The sequence below is a fragment of the Paralichthys olivaceus genome, chromosome 20 (genome assembly GCF_024713975.1).
Source record: "Paralichthys olivaceus isolate ysfri-2021 chromosome 20, ASM2471397v2, whole genome shotgun sequence".
NCBI lineage: Eukaryota > Metazoa > Chordata > Actinopteri > Pleuronectiformes > Paralichthyidae > Paralichthys > Paralichthys olivaceus.
In genome coordinates this window covers 15,596,124-15,618,494 of record NC_091112.1, presented here as the reverse complement: position 1 = coordinate 15,618,494, position 22,371 = coordinate 15,596,124, and the positions used below count along the sequence as shown (strand labels likewise).

Genomic DNA, 22,371 nt, shown 5'->3' with positions numbered 1-22,371 from the left:
CCACGGTGGAGATGTGGAGAACCGAGAATGAGAGGAACCTGAACCAGAGGGCAGCGTATTAGGGAGGGGGCAGAAACGATGTCATCGTAATGACACGTGTCCCCTTGCACTCCTCTGATATCTGTTATCTTGTTTGATAAATAAATGTGATCAATGTGTCTGTGTGAGGATCACACTCATCCAGGCCTAAACTGGTTATTCACGTACATATAGCTGCTCACGTGAGGGACGTCATGCTTCAGTGAACGTGGGGAGAATGTTTCGTGGGGCTGCTGCGCCCTCTTGCGGCAGGAAGTTGTCGTTATATTCAGGGTTTCCGTCTCCGGCAGACATATTGCTTACAGGAGCAAATTCTGGAAAAGCTAGAAGAGGGGAAAGGATTTAAAATTGATTCACATTTTCACGAATCGACATAAGCGAACTACCTAGGACACGATGGGTAAGATGTCCGATGAGTTGAGGGTTCAGACACACGCTGCGGGCAGACGGAGCCGTGTCGTCGCGAGGAACGATTATGAAGTCATCCTCTAACTGTTGTTTAGCTAGGTAGCTAAGTCGTTAGCTGGGCAGGTCGTTGCTACGTAGTAGCAGCATCATGTGTCGCTGTTTCACTTTAGTTTCCTTTCTGTGTTAACTCTCACCAGAGCAGTGTCTGTACCAGGAGATGTTTAAGGTAAAGTGTCAAATTTAAACCCCGAGAGAACCAGTGCTATTTGTTAGCTAACTTGAGGGAAACTTGGCTAAGAAGCTAGCGTTAGCACGACGCTACACCACAATCTGTTCAGGGTGAGACTTACAGGAAGACACCCGATAGCTTAGATATAACGCGTTGGTCAGTTAAGTCGTAATATTAGTTTGATTATCAGCAACGGCAGCCGTATGTTCAGCTGTCACTTCATGACCCTGTCTTTACAACAGGGGTGTGGATGGTGGTGACGTTAGCTCGCTAGTTAGCTAGTGCTAATGCTCCGCCAGTGGTTTTAAACGTTGCGAGGCTGTTTGCCCTCCGATGACCTACACGATACAAAACATCAATTTAAAACCGCCTCTCTTAAAATGGCACTTTTATATTTGTTTGGACCGGACACAGATTCATGTGCGCAACGCGGCTAGTGCTAACGCTAGCTTAGCTGCGTTAGCGCTGTCATTTAGCCTCCACCACACCCGTAGAAGTACAATACAGAGTCAACAAAGTCAGGTCCTCTTCGTGATTATTGTTGTTTTGCTTATTTTAACCGTAAAGTGGAGATAACCGATCCGGTAAATTCAAAGGATGGGTTAAACACTCGCTCGCTTTAATGCGTGTGCAATAACAGAAATCTCTGACAGCCCATTCAGGAGCCTGCGCGTACATGTGACACCAGGGGTGCCGGTGTTTTCCAGACTATTCCCTCACATGATTAAGCTCGTTATTTCTTTCCGCAAGTGTCTGGATGACAGTGTTAAATACCTTAAGTGTACCAGTCAAATATTTCATGTTGATCATTATAACGTGTGTGTGTATCAGGAGTCATGATCCTCCTTCAGCCTCCTCCAGCTGCTCTAACACCGGTAAAGTGTATTAGAGTTGAACTAATGGGCTCCATCAGACTAAATCCAAGCTTTAGGTTAGTTCACCAAATCCCACACGAGAATTTAAGCATATACGCTTTCAGATTTATTTGCACATGCAGGCATAGCTTTTGTGATTTCCGCCATCACACTGCAGCAGAGGGCTGTTCCATTCATGATGTTGCAGCCAACATCCGTGACTAAAACCCCTGTGTGACTACTGTTCACCCTTAAACAGACAGGACTCCATCTATTGTTTGGCAACTTTATTATCCCTGGTGCTGTGTTTTTTTATAGTCGTCTTTCTCTCCCAGCAGCCAGGCTCAACACATCCATACAACGTCAACAGGGTGTAACATCTCTGCTGTAAAGGAGCAAAAGTTATTAAGTTCAAATATTCCTTGGTCGATACCATTGGGGTCTCGTCTGAAGTGCCAGTGTAGACACGTGTCTTCAGCAGGGCTATTTCTATGCCCAAAGAGTCAGTGCAGCAGCTAATGTAGCTAACGCTTTACAGTAACAGGAGTCTCCTACTGCAACCTGTGCTTGTTCTCATCCACGCCCTGTGGCTTTACCATCTGGACACATTACACACATGCATAAGCTTTTTTATAAGGTTGGTTTTGCTAGTGCCTTCGAGCCATAACATGCCCTCAATTTGCGCCACTTGTTCCGATATTTAACCTCAGAAACCTCCGCTGTTGCAATTGCAGGCTCTTGGCACAGATGGTTGGCACCGTTCTGTGCTGGTGGCAGTTTTTTAAATTATGTTCCCACCTCTCTTTCTCTCTCGTTGCCCCCGGGTGACTCAGGGATCTGCCCAGTGCCCTGTTCTGGTGGCATGACTGCACAAATACTGAGAATGGGCAGTTTGTCCTGTGTGGGCACTACTTTATGCTAACTCTGCAATTTAACTCTACTGAATAAATACATTTGTTCTCCCCGCCAGCTGACTGGATGATGAATAGCTTAGCTATGTGTGTTTGCGTGCATGTGTGTATTATTAGGCTGTGTTGTCTAGTTTCTGTGAGCTTGTTTATACAAGGCCGTTTTATATATAGACCTGTGTACACGCTGTTTCGTCATCATGATTTATTATTAGATATGTCAGAGGAAACAAATGACAAGTTCAGCAGCTATTCCGTACACATGGTCTTCTTAACTTCAGCTTTAAGTAAATTCTGAATAACTTAGTTTCCTGGTTGTGTCTTAATCATGATGTTTACCTGTGTCTGTGCCCATCAGAGCCGTCAGCTAGTCCGGCCAAGGATAACTACAGGATGAACCGCTATAAGAACAAAGCACTGAACCCAGAGGAGATGAGGCGCCGGAGAGAGGAAGAGGGCATCCAACTCAGAAAACAGAAACGAGAACAACAGGTATATATCAAACCTGTATATCCCTTTATCTTTCTGTTTCATTATTTAACAATGCAATGTATATACATAGAACTAGTCTGGGCTGACACTGTCTTTGTTGGCGATAACAGATTTTCAAGAGGAGGAACGTGGACATTGTCAATGAAGAAGAGGCCATGTTTGAGAGTCCACTGGTGGACTCCTACCTCAGCTCTCCAGTAACAGTGAGTGTCTATTGTCCCCATACCACTCTCATTGACTCACAACCTAGACAAAGAGAGGCCCACACAGGACCCGTCAAAGGTTTATTTTACATTGGATTTCAGTTTTGCCAAAGAGTCTGCAGTGAGTGGATTAAGTGTGTGTGTGTGCGCGTGTGTTTTCCAGGAGGGAGTAATTACCAGAGACATGGTTGAGATGCTTTTCTCAGAGGACCCAGAGCTTCAGCTCGCCACAACACAGAAGTTCAGAAAACTTCTTTCCAAAGGTACATACTGCACAATTACATTAGATCTATATGACTGTTGGTCCAGAGTTTGGCCACTATTGGACTTTTGGGGCTGAGGACAATATTGATTCAGGGATTAAATAATTCAGATATCAATCTCTCTGCAGACACTTTTCATAAATGTGTTGAAATGGGAAAACAATGTTGTTGTTTACTTTTCAGCAATGACTTACAAACTAGTTTAAAACTTGGGTGAAGGCATTGCTCCCTTCTCCACCACCATCTGTTCTGATGTGAACTCTGCTGATTGAGTGTTGTAAAGGCACATTTTTTTCCATATTATGTCCTGTATAATTTTTCATATTGACACATACTGAACAACATATGTGCCATTATTGATGCATCTGTGATAGGCCAACATTTGGTCAAGAAAACCGGCACCACAGATCAAAATTCTTACATGCAGTTTTATGTTTGTTAATTTCAGAGCCAAATCCACCAATTGATGAAGTTATAAACACACCTGGAGTAGTTGAGAGGTTTGTGGAGTTCCTAAAGAAGAGTGTCAACTGCACATTACAGGTCAGTTTGTACAAACACTCACTGAAACATTGTGAACACCTTCTGTGTGTATGACGTGTTCAAACTGAACTAGATAAATGTGAAGTATGCTAACATATACCATTTTAGGTGCTTTCTTTTTGTGAAAACTACAACTTTCTTTTTTTTTTTCTTGTTTACACCCAGGGCATAAGTTGTGTTATGTCGTTTTTAGCTTATTCTGAGTTTCATCCCGTTTAGGTTAAAGTAATCTAGAAATTGCTGTTTACTTGCCAATGTCGTATTATATTGGATCAATATCTAAACTAAGTAACTGGAAGTGTAACGTGCTACATGAGGTGCTGTCCTCAAACATTCATCATATTCAATATCATATTCATTCCACTTGGTGATACTGAGCTAGGATTTTGCTACTGCAGGCCACATCTGGAAACACTCACAGAAATGCATTTACTCTGTATTAAACAGGTTCCTGTTTGACTTTGCATTTTCGTCACGCTGCATAAAACAGTCAGAAGTAAACTCTTTTCATCCAGTGCCTTCATGACTCATTAATGTAAAAATGATTAAAATGTGAAAGGTTATTTTTGCCTAATAAAGCACATGTTAACTCTCCATCGTAATATTTGGTTCCAATGCAGTTTGAAGCAGCCTGGGCACTTACCAACATAGCATCAGGCACATCCTTACAGACGAAGACGGTGATTGAGGCCGGAGCAGTGCCAATCTTCATAGAACTACTCAACTCAGATTTTGAGGATGTCCAAGAACAGGTAACAAACGGTGTGACTGGAATAGTGTGTTACATTGTGTTTCTGTTTTGTCTTGCATTGTTCCATACTTGTGTATCCACCGTCTAATGTTTCTTTTTCTGCAGGCTGTGTGGGCCTTAGGTAATATTGCAGGGGACAGTGCAGTCTGCAGGGACTATGTGCTGAACTGTAACATCCTTCCACCACTGTTAATGTGAGTTCAGACTTTTCTTTGCTTATTTCAGCTTTTCTACCTATAATAAATTGCTGATATGATCAGTGTGTACTGAGCTTTTCTTTTCTTTGTCATTTCAGGCTTCTGACCAAATCCACAAGATTGACAATGACAAGAAATGCGGTCTGGGCTCTGTCTAATCTCTGCAGAGGAAAAAACCCTCCCCCTGCTTTTGAAAAGGTACCATTTCACGTAACCTTGAAGTTTGAAAGTTAACACGTCTGTTTTCAGCCCTTAATTCAGCTCAGTCTCTGTGATAATATTTACATTGGAGCCTGAGACTGATGACACAGATGGTGCACGGAAAGTATTGTGACATCATATTATATATTTTCCAAAGTTTTCTTCTTTTAGGAAACTTAATTTAAACACGTCAATCTGTTAACCCATTAAGATTCTAAAACCTCAACATAGATTGAAAACAACCTGCTATCGACTGTTTTCAATAAAACCTTTATTTCTGAAGCAGATGCAAAATTGAAATAACCTTTTCCAACTTGCAGGATTAAGCTCTCAAATGATTTATAGTTCATGTTCCTAGCTGCTTCAGTGCTGCTTCCTTACATGCCCCTGTAACAGTGTTGCATCATCCAGCCATTCAGACTTTTGTCTACAAGTTAAGCTGTACATGTCAAAATCCTATTCCCATAATGCATTTCCCCTTCCTGCTGTAAATTTCAGCAAATCAGTGTCCTATCTGGCTTCTAAGTAAGAAGCACACAGACGTCGCACCCGGTCTTAAAGGGGAAAACAGTCATGTGTTGCATCTGGAATTAATGTCTTAAAATAGTCTGGTTAACTCTGGTTGACAGATACAGAGGTGACTGCTATATACTCCTAATGTTGCCCAACCAGTCAGTCAGTTATAATAACTGTTTTTATACATTAAATCACTCCACTGTGAATGAGTTTCTTTTTTAATAAGTATAAAAAAAAGTTTCTAAAAAATCAGGTATGTGCTGACATTTTGCTGGGATTTTCTTTTTTGTCTAAATGTCTTGAAACTCAAGCTGAATCTTTAGTTTATATAATCAATTAATAATGGTCACATGTATGACAGGACTAGAACAATTGTCTGACTCAGTGGGTCATTATCACGTTGTAAAACTCCCTCCTCCCCGTTCATATATTTGTGACCTTGAAGAAATCAGATGCTGCCCAACCAAACTGCTTTTCCTCTCAACTACCAATCTATTGAAAATCAACATCCACGAATCACAGTTTCTGAATTCATGTTGCTTCTCATCACTAATAATTCTGCCTGACGATGTCTGGGCTGTATAGGTGTCACCCTGTCTGCCAGTACTGTCCAGGCTTTTATTTAGCAGTGACCCAGACTTGCTGGCAGACGCCTGCTGGGCACTTTCCTACCTCTCAGACGGCCCCAATGATAAGATCCAGGCCGTCATCGACTCTGGCGTCTGCAGGCGTCTTGTAGAACTACTCATGTAAGTCCAGCTGTGCTCTCTGGCATCTTTGTCACCATGAATATTCCCGTAAATACTTAAAATTCTCTATCAATCCCCTCTTTCTGCAGGCACACTGACTATAAGGTGGCCTCCCCTGCCTTGAGAGCTGTAGGAAACATTGTCACTGGAGATGATATCCAAACACAGGTGAGAGTATAGTGGCTCACAACTTCGTAAGAAAAAAGTAATTTAACACAAGAACAATGCATTTTCATAGATTGCTTATAATGTTTTTACCCTCCGTGTTGTGTGTAGGTGGTGTTGAACTGCTCAGCCCTGCCCTGTCTGCTGCACCTTCTCAGCAGTGCGAAAGAGTCTATTCGCAAAGAGGCATGCTGGACCATCTCCAACATAACCGCAGGAAACAGAGCGCAGATACAGGTGATGCATTGTCACTAAGCTGAGAACTGAAATGGGAACAACCTGCTAAGAAATCCTGAACACGAGTCGTATCTGATACAAACTTTATATTATTCCACATGATAAAATTGCAAATGGTTTCAGACATTTGAAATCTATCGCCAGTGGACCCGGTAACCAATGTGATTATATGTGTTAGATAGACAGTTTTGTAATTCTGTTCAAGTATTAACAGAACTCTAAAGACCACATATATCACATTGGATTTGAGACTTGTTTTAGATAGATACAGTCTATAGAGACTGATGGGTCCATCTATCCATTCATCATGGCTCCGTTGAATCCCAATTTACTTCTGTGAAGCTTGAAAAAGGTATGCTATGCTTTCTGCTACTTCCCTCTCACTTCCTATCTTATTGTTTCTCACAGACGGTAATTGATGCCAACATCTTCCCAGTGCTGATAGACATTCTACAGAAAGCCGAGTTCAGAACCAGGAAAGAGGCGGCATGGGCCATCACCAACGCCACCTCTGGAGGAACACCAGAGCAGATCAGGTGAGCTTTACAGTAAATACACAACTGTGCACGACAGTATCTCCTAATGATAACATTGTGTTCAGCTCATGTCTTTCCTTTGCTAAATAATGTCAATACCAGATCTGTTGGATTAACTCCACGTCCCTCATCAGTAGAAGTAGTTTCACGGTCAAGGTGCAGTCACATATCGTGTGTTTGTTGGAAAAGGCTTTAAGACCATGTGTAATCAAAAACCTGATCTTACATTTGACCTGTGTTATACATCCTTTCCTATATTAGCACACATCCCTTAACCAGACAGCTCTTGTGGTTAATCATGGCCAGATGTGTTTTTGCAGAACATTATGGTGACAGTGAAATTGTTGAAAACGTGTCAACACTTAAGTCGTTAATGCATCTGTTCAAAAACAGGTACCTGGTGAACCTGGGCTGCATTAAGCCGCTGTGTGATCTGCTGACGGTGATGGACTCTAAGATCGTTCAGGTGGCTCTCAATGGGCTGGAGAACATCCTGAGGCTGGGAGAGCAAGAAGCCAAGCAGGAGAACAGTGGCACCGGAGTCAACCCTTACTGCAGCCTCATTGAAGAAGCCTACGGTACTGTCCACAAATCACATCCAAACACATGCACGAGCAAAAGCTTTTGATTAAGAGATATTTCGATAGTTTTGACTGTTCTCAAACTGATACTTTTGTTTGTTGAATAAGATGATATGATTTGATGATAACTTTGAAATCACACGCTCGATTTAACTTTGTTCAACTTCGCAGGTCTGGACAAGATCGAGTTCCTTCAGAGCCACGACAATCAGGAGATCTACCAGAAGGCCTTTGACCTGATTGAGCACTATTTTGGGGTGGAGGACGAGGACAGCAGTCTTGCCCCTCAGGTGGACCAGGCCAACCAGCAGTTCCTTTTCCCCCAGCAGGAGGCCCCCATGGAGGGCTTTCAGCTATAAATAAGCACCCCTCTCCTCTAAGATACACCTTATACCCCCTCCATACCTCTCGGTCTCATTGAGGACCCATTGATTGAGTTCTGTCTCCAAGCCTCCTTCCCTTATCTGTCAATACCCGCCTCCACCTACACTGTCCCCTCAAACACACATGTAAACACACCCCTGCCCCTTGGAGGAAAACATGTTCCGTCTCACTCTCCAGCCTAAATAGGTCCCCCACTCATCAAGCAGCGGACTGACTTCTTCTCAATGGGTAGACTCGCATGTTTCCCAACCAATAGGGGAAGCACACCATTCAAGCTCCATTACACTTAGATGAGGAAGCGATCACCTCATTGCCTAAAGTGTGAGTCTGCCCTGGCTTAAAGCGCACACACAGACATCTTCCTGCCATTTGATAGCTCTTAGATCCTCTCATTGGCAGCAACAAAGGCTTGTTGATTCATATCTTTATATACAATTAAAAAAAAAATGTTTCCAATGGGACATTGCTATTTTCAGGACGACCCTTGTATCCTCATGCAAAGTCTGCAAACTGGGGGTGCATGAGGTGAAATACGCCCAGCTAATGATGTCAGTCTGACTTAGTGCAATTATAAAAGTACTTGTAAGATCCCTTTTCAGTTTGATGATTAATTACCCGCCCCCCCCCAACCATTATTTATGTGCTTCTTATTAGTGCTTGTGATTCTTTTTCCTAATACTGGTCTCTGCATATCTGCAAATGGGAAAAAGAATCATATCTGTACGGGGGTGGGTGGTTTTTTTCATTTTATGGGAGGAGGGGTTTGTCCACGCCAAATTAAGGGCTGTCTGTCTGATGCCCAAGCTAAACAATTTGGGTGTTTTTTTCCTCCCTTGTTTATCACTTTTTCTTCAAATGGGATACATTTGTGGGGGTTTTGGTTTGAGCTGAGGGAACAAATTTAAGAATTTAGACATATCTATCCCTGGGGGGGGGCTCTGAAGAGGATATTAGAAGGGGAAATGGGGTTATTTCTTAAGATATGTTAAAAAAAAATCCAGGTTTCAAGGGTGGTATAGTTAGAGATCCGATGTTCGTTGTGTGCTGTGTTATTAATAACAATACATTTGAATTATGAAGTGATTTAACTATTAATCAAGGCATAGCTGGGGTGTCAGGGGGACGAGCCAGCGGCGGCAACAACAACAACAGCAGCAGCAGCAGCAAACCATACTTATTTTTATATTTAAATAAAATCAAGGGATTGCAGATGTTTAAAGTAGAGTGACAGAGATGTCACAGAAATTTAAGATGACTTGTTTTTCGTCTCGACTCTCTGACTCTGTTGAAGCCCCAGCGTGAAGTGGCGGCTGCTCGTCGGCTTGGCTCTGTGCTCCCCCTCCCTCCCCAGTAGTATGTGGTAGGGTTTTTGCATGGTGTTATATTACCCTGCCTACAGTCGCTGAGTATCCCTGGCCAAACACAGACAGTTGTCACAGAGAGATGAAGAACAGTGTGAGCAAACACTGTGAGACTTAGCTGTACACTGCTCAGCATTCCTCGTCGACGGCGTTTGCAACTAAAAAGTGGGAACCGGTCCACAACTAATTGGTTTGGTGGTGTTAATAGTGATAGTGTAGTGACGGTGGTGGTGTTTCTTATAGCGGTAGAGTCGATACGTAACCTATGGCGTTCTATATCACCATATTTTTGAGGAATGGGAATGACAACTGATAAGATAATGATTTTGCATGGGTCCTTTGTGATATGTATAAGGTGTTGATGTAAATAGCCTGTCCTCTGCCTGGCTAGGAAAGTCTATGCCGCTTCTTTGTCCCATCATGGATGTAACAACAAGCAGAGTTTGGCTGGGGATATATCGCAGATCAGTGACGAGCCTAACTGCAACAAAAAAACAAATTCAAGTATATCTATATATTTGAATTTTGATGTATTTGCATTATATATATACATATATATTTGCGCACACTTCATGTACACTTGCATACAACACCAGCAGACACTGTACACACACACACACACACCTCACACAGATGAGTGGCTAGGAACAAGGTAAATAGTTTCCATAAGGATTATTATAATTTTTTATGTTGAATTTTCTCCAAAGGGTGAGATCTGCCATTTTGGCTTTTTTTCAGAGCACACAACATTTTCTTTATGTTTCAATAGAAGTTTTTCTTGGTTTCAGTTTGAATTTAAATTGAGATTGTTTTCAGTTTTAATCGAGACAACGAACAGACGGGTTTCGGTGCACACATGCTGTGAAGTCTCATGGAAACTCTTTCGTTGCTTCTAGCCACACGACTAATGATGGTTTAAATCAGTCCTGTAAACTCTGACCTGAGATCAGCGTGGCCTCTGAAAGAAGCCGATCTCAGGTCAGAGTTTTAGGCTTTGTGGATGGAGCAGAACTGTGGTTGTGTGATGTTTGACTGACAGGCACTGTGTGAGGAAGAGGTAGAGTAACTCTTTGACTATGTCCCCATCAGAGTCTGGGAGCCTCTGTTCTGTGGATCACAGGAGACATTTTATCATGGAGCTATCAACACACTTACTTATGATCTTTTTTGTTCCAAAGGACGTCCCCTTCTTTGGTAGAGCCTCCTTTTTGGATGCACCGTCTTATCTTTTCCCCTTGGTCTGTTTCGGTATTATATTTTTACAGTTTCCCTTGTCATTGCAGAATATCAGAGTGTCATAGTGCGGCTGTTAGGCACAGTGGTTCACTGACCACAGAGGATCATACGTTTGAGTGACTGATTTAGCTTTTTGAGTGAAAATGTCGTCCACAGAACACGTGTACTCCCAGCAGACATAAGAGGTCAAATCATGTATAATTGAGCATCAAGAACATGCCTCTACATGACGGATATGTGGAGCAGCATTGATAACTGAAGTCTTCGATTTCATGGACAGTTTTGTGCTCATCTTACGAGCAACGCCAGAATCGAGATGTTTCAACAACAAAAAAAGAAAAAATCAGTGCATCAATCAGGAAAAATATATTATATTTCTGAAAAATGAAAATGCACTCCTATTCACAAAAGTGCCAACCTGACCAACAAAGACTGGAGGTTCTTATGTATCTGTCTTTGACTTATAGATTTATTTTCCTTTATATCTTTTATTTACTTGAATGTGCACACATTTTGTGCAAAACATTGCTGCTCTATTTTTCCTTATCTTTAAAGTTACATTATTAGCCATAGTTTCTTTGGGAAAGTGGCTTTCTTTACTGTGGGCACCTAAAAAACTAAAAAAAAAGCGATTAAGGAAGTGTAATTGTCAAGCTGAGGGGGGGCAAGGACTTGAGAAACTTGGTAAAACTGGTCTTTCCAGTGACTTGTCCGTTGTGATGGTTTCCATGCTAAACGTCTTCAAAAGAGTTTCACTTGGAATTGATCAATTGATTTCCTGTGGCGGAATGAGTAGAGTATAATATTTAACATTTTCTTTAAATCGCCGCTTGCAGCCACTCCCTCTTTGTGCTAAGAGAAAGTCTGCGCTGACAGAATTATTGTAGAACTTCAGTGTGGCCCGTGATACAAATTGTGGAAACGAAAACGATCATCATAGCAGACAGATGCAGGTACTGCCCTTATTGTCGAACTTAGTTTACCAAAGTCTTGTCCCCCTGAAGACTGGTTTAAATTATTTACTTGATGTTTTTGTTTTCAGTAGTTGGTGTGATTGGCTTGTGTTGACCCAGTCAGTCTGACTGAGAGATTGCTCCAGGCCATTGAAAACTTGCTTCTTTTCATTAGAAGCTGCATGAGCTCAGTCCCACTTTTCTCGCTTTTCTTTTTCTCTCAAGTCCAAGTACTGTTTAGGGAGCCAGAAAATTCTGCAACAAATAATCCAGACGACTGCAATAATTATTGTCTGAGAATCCGGCGCCCCAGAGGCAAAGATCCACCTCCAAACTGTTCACATAGGTGACACTCCTTCCACTGGGTGGAGCTAAAAGAGGCGACTACTTGACATTTTTCTAAGATAAAATCTGGGATTCAGAAATTGTGCAGTGATTTACATTAAAAAGTATTATAAGTTAAACTATATGTATGTTCTGATACATTGACAGGGATTCAGATGCAATTCTAATCACTTCTGAGAAGTGGAGAAAAAAAAAGTCTCATTAGAACATTTCACAGGAGAAAAAAAATAGGAAGTGAGGATACAAGCCTTTCTGCGTTTCTTGATCTTTTTCTTGATCAGGATATTCTGGGCTATATTTTTGAATAATTGTGTTTAGAGTAAAAGTTTGTCCTTGTCAGGCTGCATGATCAGGAACCTTGTTGTCTATGGGGGATTGAACAGACATCACTAAATATCTCAAACCTGACTTGTCTTCCGTCCTAGAAGGTGTTCATGTCTACATTAAAATCTAAAGCCATGCTTGGCTTGTTCAAGTAATGTCTACGCTACAAATGTTTACAATGCTGCATGTTTGTTAAAAAAAAGAAAAAAATACTTTTCATATGCCATCACTGACCAGTCCTGGTGTAGCCACGGCTCTGGTCCTCTCATTTCTTTTACATGTATTTATTTTCTCTTTTCTTGTTTATGATTTTTCATTTTGCTCAAAATTACCCATCTTATACTGTGACTTGACTTGACTTTACCGACGGTATGAATGAGTGACGAGAAACTAATACACTTCAGCTGAACATGACACACAAACATGAACATGGAAAAAAGAATACATACAGGAAATGGCAACAATATTAAAAAATGTAAAGAAAATATATTGAAATTAAAATTGTTCAGTGGAAATACTGTACAAAACAAATAAAGTTATGTTTCAACCCTTTAATACGTTCCCTCTTTTATTACAGGCATGCTAGGATTTGCTATGGTTGTGATTTGTGTGTGAAACTAAGGGTGAAAACAGCAAGTGGCTAAATATAACTCTTTAATTCTTTGCCTCTCCAACTCTTAATTCTTTCTGGAAAGAAGTGTGGTAAACCCTAATGTATATATTCAATTTAGGAACCTTTGAAATTAGATTAATTTGTTTTTGGGGGCATTTAGCTGCTTGGTGAAACGAAATCAGCAGACATGCATATATATACTGAGAGTGACTTCCATGAAGCAAGTGACAAGGAAAAAATTCATGGCTATTAACAATAGAACATGTTTTGCACATGAATGTAATCAAACTTACCCTAAAGAAAGACTTGGTAAAATAGCAATCTACTTTAATTCAGTCAATAATGTGCAAAAACCAAGTAAACAGGTTGTGTTCATTTAATGGGCAAACAATTTTCATTACTTTACACAAATAGGAAATATTGGACAATCACTTTCCATGAATTTACAAGAGCTGTCTGTCAATGCACGTTTTCTCCTAATGGAGTTTTTTTCAAATTACCACCTCATATAATTCAGCAGCATTTAATTGAAATAAATATTTCTTGTTGTTTCACATAATCGTTACTAAGTGAGAGGAGACGGAAACACAAGAGTTACTAGCGGTAGTAAATTCACATATATTTTTACAAAAACACTATCAAGACAATTCACATGACACAGTGGGGGAATGGATCTAAAATAAAATATCTAGTTTTGAAGTGTATGTAATAAAAAATAGTTGCAAATGAAGTATTTTCACTTTTAAAGGATAAAGAACAAAAACTCAGTCAATACTATTTATATGAAATTGTTAATTGGGAAATATCTAAATATTTCCTAATTATTTCTATTTGTTGGGAAATATCTAAAACACGATATCTAGTTTTGATTTATTATAAGACTTGTTTTTATATTACAAATATAAATGTACCTACATGCTGCTGTAGTGGCTGCTTTAAGTTTTTTTAATAAAACATATAGGTAGTAATTCATCAATCCAGCAGGTGGCGGCAGAACACCGAGCTGCGATGATAACTGCAGAAGAAGAAGTACCCAAAGTTATGACCGGAAGTGTTTTTCTGCCTCACGCTGTTAAGGAAACCCGCAGATCACAGACACATTAGCTGCTTCCTCCCGGAGTCTACTGGTTCACAAGTCTCTCACGTCTGGGGCGGCGGGATATCATCCAGAAACAAGTACGTGCACAGTCCATCCGTGTTTGAGGATATTTATTTCACCTACGTGTGAGCTAACTCTGGCTAACTGCTAGTCGAGCTGTTCCAGCTGCATCTGGCGGCAAGCTAGCGTTAGCATGTGCTAGCTAACATGATGGTAGCAAGTGGAAAAGGGAAAGCTAGAAGAGGGTGGGCTGGATGTAGGTGAACTCTGCGATGAGGCGTGTGACACCACGTTCAGAACCAGTGTTACTGCCGCATGTGCGGGATGTGCAACGAGGAGGAAAGCTAGCCCGGTTTAAAGTGAGAGGATGTCAGGGAACTTAGCTTTGATTGTGGCAGTTGAGGATTTCTGCACAAATGATCAAATACACACAAGAAGAAGTGGGAATCGTGGCTCCTTACACCAAAGTGACACATCACTGTTTACACCTGAGGTTCACGTTCGTTCCAGTGTCAGGCTGTCACCTCTCAGCTGAGCCTGTAATGAGCCCAGAGAGGAAAAACATGGATATGATCAGGGCTGAGCAATAACACAATGTCCATGATGAGTACAATCATCAATAGCAATATAACAAAGGTTGTATATATAAAAACATACATATATGTCACATTAATGAGAATAGACAGCATCTAATATAAATTGAGAGGTGTTTTAATATTTAATGTATTTATACAAAAGGAAATGAATGTACGGCAGAGATGAAGGGAGCAGTGTTGGTAATTGTAATGATAGAGTGATTGTCATAGTTTTATATGTTGACAGGCTCATTGTATATCTTACCAGTCCAGTTGTAATCACAATACTTGATCAGATGCCATCAGGTTCCACAATGTGGCCTCAACCACACAAGATGATCTCGTCATTTGTTGCAGCCACATTGTTGATAATAATGTCAGCTGATGAAATATTGTATCATGATATAATTCTGGGCATTTCATCCAGCCCTAGTTATGTTTCATAATTTGCAGGGATTTCAAATGCACTGAAACTGCTACTTCAAGTCCCACTACATGTATTTTAAAGAATAACTCTTCAAGTCCTTGCTGTTGAGCCTAGTATCACAGTGTGTGTTTTTCCCCCACCTGTTTTCCACAGTAAACCAGAGATGAAAAAACAAGACAGTGATGAGTCTGTCACTCAGGGGGGTGAGGATTCTCCACCCACAGCTGGAGGGACGGAATCACCCACAGTTGCAAAAGACAGCTCAGACAGCATCAGCCCCAAAGACTCAGAACCAGAGACGCCACAGACTGACACGCCTCCGCAAGCTGAAGAGGCGGCAAGTGAAGGTAAAGTTCTTCTTGTTATCAATGTGTGTTGTTGACACAACTTTCTCAGTGTCTCAGTTACATCAGAACAGTTTGTGATGTGATGGAAGCGGATGTAACTGACTGTCACTGCTGTGGTCAAATCCAGAAAGGGTATATTGTTGTCACTTAATTAGTAATGGGACACTATCTGTATTACACATTGAAGATGGTCATTTAAATATGCTGTGTATTAGCGCCAATAATTACCTTTGGTTAAGAGGCTTAGACAAACTTTAAAAAGTCATAATAGTGAAGGTTGTGGGGGGGTTCATGGTTTCACTTTTATCTTAAGAGATTCAGGTTGTTGTTGAAGAATGTATTTTACAAACACATTTTGATTTATGGTTTTTCCCTCCATTGTGTGTAGTTGCAGAACCAGCACGCTCTCGTAGTGACATGGCCGAGGAGCTGAGCCGGCAGCTGGAAGACATCCTCAGCACCTACTGCAGAGATGCCAACGCTCTGCCTAACGGCCAATCACACAGTCCACAGCTCAACGGTCTGGCTGGCGATAGGGAAGACGACAAGGCAGAGGAGGGCAAAGTCAACGGGGGTCACGGTGGGACGGAGAAGGAGCAGAAGAAGACTCAGGAGAAGAAGAAAGTGAAGGGTCTGGGTGAGGAGAAGCTCACAGTTTGCATTCAAAACTCATGAGAGTCATATAAAGTAAACACTAGTTGTGTTCTGTTTTCTCACAGGCTCTGATCTCTTTGTTTGTCTGTGCAGGTAAAGAGATCACCCTCCTCATGCAGACTCTGAACACACTGAGCACACCAGAGGAAAAGCTGGCAGGCCTCTGTAAGAAGTATGCAGAACTGGTGAGAGCAGCCTCCCGAAAACTACACTACACTAGAGTTTAATATTCTGTTTTTAAATGGACAAATTTTGCCAGTGTGCAAATATATCATTCTCATCAGATTGTAAATCTAAACTTTGCATTTCTGATTAAAAATGACTCTTAACAAACTGGTTTTCTTTTCATTTAAATCATTATTTAGGACAATTAATTAACATTCATTTAATGTTGAATAATCTTTAAATTTTTACTCTCACTGAAATCATCAAATAGCGAGGTTGTCCAAATACACAATTTACATGGTAATGTCACTTTCTATTCCACCTCTTTTACATCAAAATTAGCCAGTATTTTCAGATGTTTGGGTAAACCTGAGTGAGGTTTCAGTTTTTTTCCCTGCTGAGTCATATTCACCGTCATCGTGCCGGAAACTAAAAAGCTCTCTTACCTGTGTTTGTGTTTGACAGCTGGAAGAGCACCGCAACACCCAGAAACAGATGAGAGTGCTGCAGAAGAAGCAGAACCAGGTGGTCCAGGACAAAGACAACCTGAGGAACGAACACAGCAAGGCCATCCTGGCCCGCAGCAAACTGGAGAGTCTGTGCAGGGAGCTGCAGAGACACAACCGCACACTAAAGGTACACAACACACACCAGTGTGGTGAATATAGACTCTTAACTGCTCTTCCTGCTGCCACAGTATCTCTGCAGTCTGGCTTCTTTATATTCATCAGTTTATTTAAATGTGATCTTTGATAGATACCACTTGCTGAAATATACACGACAACAAATTAGTATGCAATAAAGTGTGCATCATCCATCTGTGCATTGATCAGCACATCACTTCATGCTGTGTTCCTATTGGTTGATTGGTAGTAATAGGTTGTGAGATGGTCATCCTAACTTCCTGACTCTGTCGAGGTTTTCCTTCCTGACAACAGGAGGTTGAACTGAAATCTGGTGCGAATCAGGCACCTTGTAGAGGGAGCAACACTACAAACGAGCTGGGAGTTTTTTCTGTATTAAGCACTGAAACCGTTGATTATACTTAAAACTGTTCAAAGTTCATGTTAAATTTCACTTCTAATTTATTTTGGCAGTAAAGAAAAACAGTTTTTATCATTGGCCATCGTTTCTGTTACAGTTTGGGAAACAAAACCATTTTGAAAATATCTATTTAGCATCTGTATTAGGAAAAAAAAACAAAAGACACCATGTCCTCTTGCTACAACACAGGTCAGTATACCAAAGTGTCACAAGCATGTGTCACCCATGTGTGCCACTATTTGTGCATTGATCATCACTTCTGGCTGCATTCCCATTGGTTGATTGTTAGACTTCATGTGTAGGAGCAGTCATGTCTAGTCTGTGAAGGCCCAAAATTGCACTGTGTATAAAAAATAAAAAAACTATGAACCGACCAAATCTCTCTTTTTCAGATTCTGAGGTTGAAGTTAAAGTGTGCGACCCAGTATGATTGTTCTTTTCACAAATACCACGTTCCACATCTCTCCCTCTGAAGGAGGAAGGGGTGCAAAGAACGCGTGTGGAGGAGGAGAAAAGGAAGGAAGTGACCTCTCATTTCCAGGTGACGCTGAACGACATCCAGTCTCAGATGGAGCAGCACAACGAAAGAAACGCCAGCCTCCGACAGGAGAACACTGAGCTCGCTGAGAAACTGAAGAAGCTGTATGAACAGTACAAACTGCGGGAGGAGGTGAGTGTGCAGTGTGTGAGCTCACTTTATTTTCAGCCTGCCGGTTGAATGTGGTCTAACACTCATGTCCATTTACTTTATTCTGCCCAGTGAAGCATGCATTCTAATCTCTCTGACCTTGTGTTACCCTCATCAGCACATAGACAAAGTGGTGAAGCACAAAGACCTGCAGCAGCAGCTGGTGGACGCCAAACTGCACCAGGCTCAGGAGCTGCTGAAGGAGTCAGAGGAGCGCCACGACAGAGAGAAAGACTTTGTAATGATCCACTTCACAGCAACACAACATAATTACAGAGATGTGATTTAGTCCTGATTTTATGCACAAATAATAACCGTCGTATCTGGTGCCTCAACCACAGCTGCTGAAAGAAGCCGTGGAGTCTCAGAGGATGTGTGAGCTGATGAAGCAGCAGGAAGTTCACCTCAAACAACAGGTTTCCCACAAGTCCTTATTCTTTTATAGCTGCACTGGGATTGACTTCACATTGAAAGTGTGTCTGTTGCATGAAGTGTCTTTTTTTACAGTCAAATTTGTGTTGTTTTCCAGCTGTCGCTGTACACAGAGAAGTTTGAAGAGTTCCAGACAACTTTGTCCAAGAGCAATGAGGTCTTCACCACTTTCAAACAGGAGATGGAGAAGGTGAGGTGTCAGAGGGACGGAGAGAAAGTGAGATGGAAGGATTGTGGGTTTTTTGCCCCAGGATGTGATGTTCTTGCTTCCTTTGTGTTGCAGATGACTAAAAAGATCAAGAAGCTGGAGAAGGAGACGGCCATGTATCGATCCAGGTGGGAGAGCAGCAACAAGGCTCTCCTGGAGATGGCGGAGGAGGTAAAGCAGCTTTGCTTTTATTGCATTTACTACTCCAGAGCTCTTGTCGCCTGTTTATTCCAAGTTTATTGATTTCCAAATCGCACTAAATTCGACAGTGCGCTTTCTTGGGCCCTTAACAATACATATGCCAAGTGTGAAGCTGATAAGATAAATGATTCGCAGGATATGCGAGCCACAGACGTACAGAATCGTGGAATTAGATGGATTTACAGAGCTTTTCCTTATTGCTGTTAAAATACTTTGATAATTGCTAAAAAAATTTCTTGTTTTTGATTTAAACTTAGTTTGAATATTAGTTGTACAGATTTTAATGAAGGTGTGTTGCAGAAAGTAAAAAAACTACCTTGAGTCTGAATGTTTAATTTGCCTAATATGTATGATTTGATTGTGACAGGGAATATTATTATAAAAGTTTTGAAAATAGTGCAAAAAAATATATTATAAAAAGGCATAATTTGTGTTTGTCTACAGAAATCTGTGCGGGACCGGGAGTTCGAGGCTCTTCAGGGTAAAGTCCAGCGGCTGGAGAAGCTGCGGCGGGCGCTCAAAGTCGAACGGAACGAGCTCAACAAGAAGGTCCAGAACCTGAGCGGTCAGCAAGGTGGCACCACAGGAACCCCCACCTCTGACCCAGGGACTGACTCCCCTTCTCCACCACCCACAGACTCTCTGCTGGAGCCCAGCGCCTGTCTTGTCCCAGAAACCGCCCCCTGCTCCCACTTATGCCATTGTGATCCAGAACCGGACACAGACCCGATACTGGAGGAGGCGAGCGCTCAGCCCGTCAGCACGCAGGAATGAAGCAAAGCTGCTCACACGCCTCCTCTCTCCCCTTTCCTGCAACAAGCCACCAAAAGATAAGCCACCAGCCTGCAAGCCGATACTCCTCCGCAGAAAGAAAGTGAGGGTCAAATCTGGTCCGTGGGCCAGTGATCAGAACTCGCAGCTTTATTTAATTTAGGCAGATCAGCATTTAAAAGAAGGATTCACACGTTAACTCCCTGTTTCCTGTGCAGTCTTCATAGAGCGATGAGAAGACTGTGCCTCATCTGTCAGCACATTTACATTTACATTAGAAATCACTTACTGTGAATAACATTACAACACAGACCATTTCCCACTATGAGATTTTTATCGGTTCCTTCAGCAGTCGAGTTAATTTCCTATCCAATCAAGTACGTGGTCTTTCAGCTTGAGAGCAGGACATTGATTTCATATTAAGATCTTGCCTCTCACTCAAAACCCTGCGCTCGCACTCCAATACACTCTGCCGTTGCTTAGATTCCCAGCGCTGCAGCTTCAGCTTTTCTCGTGCTCACGCTGCTTCTGTTTGCAGGTGAAACACCTGCTCTCGGATTTCTCCTCTCAGATATTTTTGTGCAACAAGTCTGTCAAAATTTCCCATCCGATAGAACTGCAGGTGTAGTGACGACTAATGAAATTGCCCCACCCTCATTTTGGTTACATAAGCAGTTGCTGCCGTTCTCAGGGCGGTGTCTATTTGGTTTTATCGTTGCTAGCAACATTGTTCCTACAACGTGAAAAACTTAAGGTCCTTTATTTTGCTGCTCCATGAAGCTGTGAAGGGCAGGAGTGCCTGAGCCCAGGAAAAGGAAACATCTTAGCAAACAAAATCCCACAAAGGCGACCATTCCAACAAATTATACATATGATGGATACATATCAATAATTTAGAAAATGTACTTCAGCTCTGTTATGCTCGTCCCATTTTTACCTTTGACTTTCAAGGCTGCACCATTCACAGGATAGATTAGTGTGTATGTCAATGTACTGACTCCTCTGCATTGTGCTGTTTTACTACACATTCCCTTTTGTGACTCGCATCCAACACGGAACCGCTTCACGAAATTAACACCAGTGCTGCTTCGGATGACGCAAGCCGAACAGGTTTATGGCAAGAGCAGCCATCGAAGGTTGATGCGTGAGTCCATTCAGTGTCTCATCTGCATCACGAGGGACATTTTCCTTGAAGGCCAACTAGAGTAACTTAGAGTAACAAATAATGTCTGTACGGCGCTTAAAATGTTTTTGGTTCATTCCTTGCTTGTAAACCATTTTAGGGAAATGTTATTTTGTGTGTTTTCTGTTTTTGTCACACTGCTCCATTTCCAGTGTTTGAGTTTTGTGGTCTGTATTTATTGTTTCAAGCATAATAAGATATTGAAATGTATGTTATCTTACAGAGCACCATTGTAATATAGAAATTGGTTTATTTTCTATTAATTTAGATAAGTTTATAAAAACTATTTTATTTCCAGTGTTTTGTTCTGAACCTTTCTGCATTCATTTAGCCTCTATTTAGTTTGAGATGTTTTTTCAGCCTTGTAAACACGACCACTACAAACTTGTTTCACTCCTGTCTTTATGTGTATGTGGGTGGTTGGGTGAGTTTTGTGGCTACGTGGCTAAGATTGTCTCCTATTGCAGTAGCTTGTTATCAGGTTTTAACCAGTGAATGTTCAAGGACCTCTATGCAATGCTTGCCTTTTGGTTTTATTCTGTGGCAGTTTGAACTGACGAGCACTTCGCTAAGAATGTATACTCACGATATCCACTGTCCTGCATGGATGTACTGTATAAACAGACAACAGAATCTCATATTATCTTTTTTTTCCTCATTTTGAATCTGGGATTAAGGAGGAAACAATTTCACAATTATAGTTTTCACTCTCAAACTTTTCCGTTTCTCTTCTCTTGTGTAAACTTAATACGTAGCGTCGATAACAAAGCGATCGCTGATAGAATCAGTCATTTTCAATTGAAATAGAAAGGACAAACCTTATTTCTTTCATTATCCCATTGGATTATCATTGTATCTCCAGACCTGTGTTGGAGACGGAGGCTCATTGAACATGTGAAGGAACCAAAGATGCTTCCTCTTTTTGTCTTTTGCAGTACTTTTATCTTGCTGTGTATATTTTGATCCTTGTTAAATAAAAGATGTAATAGTGTATAAGAAATGTTGACTCATTTAAAAAGAAACAAAATGTAACCTGCTGAAGTGACTTTCTTCAGCTTTTTTTAATCCTGAAATATGCTCACCGCTGCAGGAAGATTTCCTTTGCTCCGACTGAGCTGTGAAAATAACTGAGCACCTGTGAGAATGGAACTTGTAGTTTATGAAAACAGTCACGTGTGTAGGAGGAAATTAGAAGTCACAGAGAAAAATGCTTGAGTTGCAAAGCTTTTGTCTCTCCTGCAAATACAACACAACAGTTGCAACATCTCAAACTCTACATTACTGCTGCACAAATCCTATGTTACCAATCACAACTAAGAAACTCCACAGTTCCTGCAGCAAATATGTTGCAAAACACATTCACACACCTAAAACAAAGAAAGGGAAATTCTCTGTCACCTCTTCTGCATTTTATTTGAGGCAGTTGCTCTCTCCTTACCCTTCCTGACTGAGTCTACTCTAGTGTTGTGTTCTGCTTGTGTCCTTGTCA

General features: G+C 41.4%; 2 protein-coding genes across 3 annotated transcripts; both read left to right on the top strand.

Moving 5' to 3' along the window:
• The first annotated feature begins 297 nt into the window (after positions 1-297).
• kpna6 (karyopherin alpha 6 (importin alpha 7)) lies at positions 298-13,030 on the top strand. Of its 2 annotated transcripts, none has more exons than XM_020090714.2 (14): positions 298-439; positions 2,797-2,930; positions 3,041-3,133; positions 3,297-3,396; positions 3,845-3,939; positions 4,560-4,691; positions 4,796-4,884; positions 4,986-5,085; positions 6,190-6,353; positions 6,443-6,521; positions 6,630-6,755; positions 7,164-7,291; positions 7,685-7,869; positions 8,044-13,030. In XM_020090714.2, exons 1-14 carry the CDS (start codon positions 436-438, stop codon positions 8,229-8,231), a joined length of 1,617 nt encoding a protein of 538 aa, XP_019946273.1. In that variant the 5' UTR covers positions 298-435; the 3' UTR covers positions 8,232-13,030. The 2 variants fall into 2 exon arrangements, with proteins under 2 accessions (XP_019946273.1, XP_019946274.1); XM_020090715.2 differs by lacking the exon at positions 298-439 and adding an exon at positions 542-673 and having other exon boundaries at positions 8,044-10,344.
• A 1,077-nt stretch (positions 13,031-14,107) lies between these two features.
• On the top strand, positions 14,108-21,882 carry txlna (taxilin alpha). The gene is made up of 11 exons (XM_020090810.2): positions 14,108-14,264; positions 15,343-15,536; positions 15,925-16,173; positions 16,284-16,375; positions 16,821-16,991; positions 17,875-18,069; positions 18,206-18,325; positions 18,429-18,503; positions 18,617-18,709; positions 18,803-18,898; positions 19,373-21,882. Exons 2-11 carry the CDS (start codon positions 15,353-15,355, stop codon positions 19,700-19,702), a joined length of 1,605 nt encoding a protein of 534 aa, XP_019946369.2. The 5' UTR covers positions 14,108-14,264; positions 15,343-15,352; the 3' UTR covers positions 19,703-21,882.
• Positions 21,883-22,371: the final 489 nt, after the last annotated feature.